Source organism: Arvicola amphibius, chromosome 1 (genome assembly GCF_903992535.2).
Source record: "Arvicola amphibius chromosome 1, mArvAmp1.2, whole genome shotgun sequence".
In the NCBI taxonomy this organism is placed as follows: Eukaryota; Metazoa; Chordata; class Mammalia; order Rodentia; family Cricetidae; genus Arvicola; species Arvicola amphibius.
Window position 1 is genome coordinate 106,006,371 of NC_052047.1, and position 2,568 is coordinate 106,008,938.

General features: G+C 38.4%; 1 protein-coding gene across 1 annotated transcript; it reads left to right on the plus strand.

Moving 5' to 3' along the window:
- Window positions 1-1,192: 1,192 nt before the first annotated feature.
- On the plus strand, window positions 1,193-2,140 carry LOC119802958 (olfactory receptor 51Q1-like). Its single transcript, XM_038314163.1, has one exon. The coding sequence runs from the start codon at window positions 1,193-1,195 to the stop codon at window positions 2,138-2,140; it is 948 nt and encodes a 315-aa protein (XP_038170091.1).
- Window positions 2,141-2,568: the final 428 nt, after the last annotated feature.

Genomic DNA, 2,568 nt, shown 5'->3' on the forward strand with positions numbered 1-2,568 from the left:
TAGTAAACTTATGGCATTTATAGACCTCTTAGATTGTAACAATCCATAATTACAAAAAATAATTAAATAGTGGGGTTTTCCTGATTAATATAGCCACAGTTTTCATTCTCAGAACATTTCCAAAAATTAAGTCATTCATCCTTAGACTTAAAGAAAACCTACATGTATCCTCAAGGGGGCAGAATAGAGCCCTCTGAGTAGACATTACCACAGCTCTTCAAAGTTTGTCATTAATTCTGCCTTCAGACTGCTCCATCTTAGCTTCATTTCCCATTACTCTAACACTGAAATGCCCTTGTAAATGTTTCTTTTACAGAAAAATGTCTGAAAAACTGTATGCATACAATTCCCATTGCTTCTTTTTCCATTTTTGTCTAATTACTAAATTTTGCATTTCCTAATAAATTGATCTTAACATATTTACTTTCTTTCCTTCCTACTCTCCCTCCTTTCTTTCTTACCCAAGCTCTGGTCTACATTATCATATTAACTCCCAGATTCTCAGTTACTTGCAAAATGATAATAAGTTTCCATGACTTCTCCCTGCCTTATTATTCCTACATACTATGCATCTACTTGACACTTCTCATGGACTATCCCTATGAATATTAAATTCTTCATGCACTAAACAAACCTGTGGTGTTGCTCCAGGAGTTCTGTCCTACTCCTGTGCTTCTTAAGAAAATAATTGTCATTATAGTCCACACAGTAACTGAAGCAAGATACCTGGAAATCACCTCAATACTTCCCAATTTAAATACTAGTTCATTTGAGCAAATAATACAAAGTACTCTTTCTGTGATGTCTGTCAGAGAGAGCAGAAACAAAACTTTGTTTCATTTGTTTGTTTGTTCAAAATTCTAGTAAGATTAGTTTCAGTTTATATATATATATATATATATATATATATATATATATATGTTTATATATGCACAGATACAACAGGAACCAGAGGAAATAAATAGCTAAATTTTAGTACATGGCAGAAGTAATATAAGTTGAAAGAAATGAATTTATCTTAAATAGAAATTTATGGGAGAATCCTCAGTGTTCAACTTCTGGCTGTTGAATGGCTCTCTGTAGCATATACTTCTTGATTTTACTGGTTGAATGAACAATGACTCCTTTACAGTATCATATTGACACTGTTCTTAATGTGGAATGCAGATTCTGTACCTTGAATCTACCAAGCATGTCAGAAGTGACTAACATCACTCACAATCCTTTCTACTTCATCCTCACGGGCATCCCTGGATTCGAGGCTCTCCATCTCTGGATCTCCATCCCCTTCTTCTGCCTCTATACCATCTCCATTATGGGCAACACCACCATCCTCACTGTGATTTGCACAGAACCATCTCTCCGCCAGCCCATGTACTTCTTCCTCTCCATGCTGGCCCTCACTGACCTGGGTCTCACTCTCACCACACTGCCCACGGTCATGCAACTCCTGTGGTTTAACATTCGGGAAATCAGCTTTGAGGCCTGCTTTGCCCAGTTCTTCTTCCTCCATGGGTTCTCCTTTATGGAATCATCCGTTCTATTAGTCATGTCCTTTGACCGTTATGTGGCCATCTGCCGCCCACTCCATTATGCCTCCATCCTCACCAATGAGGTCATTGGTAGAATTGGGTTGACTATCGTTTGCCGCTGTGTTTTAGCTGTGCTTCCCTCCCTTTTCCTACTCAAGCGCTTACCCTTCTGCCATTCCCACCTTCTTTCTCACTCCTACTGCCTCCACCAGGATATGATTCACTTGGTCTGTGCAGACATCAGAGTCAACAGCTGGTATGGATTTTCTCTGGTCCTTCTCATTATTGTATTAGACCCCCTACTCATTGTATTCTCCTATGCACTCATCCTGAAAAGCATCCTGAACACAGCCACTTGGACTGAGCGACTGCGGGCTCTCAACAACTGTCTGTCCCACATGTTGGCTGTTCTGGTTCTCTATGTGCCCATGGTTGGTGTGTCTATGACTCACCGCTTTGCCAAGCATGCGTCTCCACTGATCCACGTTCTCATGGCCAATATCTACTTGTTGGCACCTCCTGTGATGAACCCTATCATTTACAGTGCAAAGACTAAGCAGATCCGCCAGGGAATCACTCGTCTCCTTTTACAGAGAAAAGTGCACTGAAGACTGAAGTTTACATTGAAAGGAGTAATCTTATGCATGTAATATAGAATTAAGCATTAATTTTATAAGATAAATTGTATGCAGCAAAGATGCGAAGAACAGATGCTTTATAAGATACTCCCAGTTGATACAAGATACATCATTATTTTACGAAAGTTAAAATGAATATTTTGGGGGGGGGGGCTTCAGTTTTCTTTTCTCTAACCACATGCATTTGAGATGAAAATTCCATTTTCAAAATATAAGACTTTTCATTCTGAAGTTTTTATATGATTTTGTTTTACAAACTCAAAATTCTTATAATGTATGAACATACTCACTGAAGCAAGCCTTTGCATACCCCTTTCATTACTAATACTAGAATTTAGTTAAACATGAGTTCTTAAGTGATTTCAACCCATAATAATGGAAGAAACTCCATGGACAAG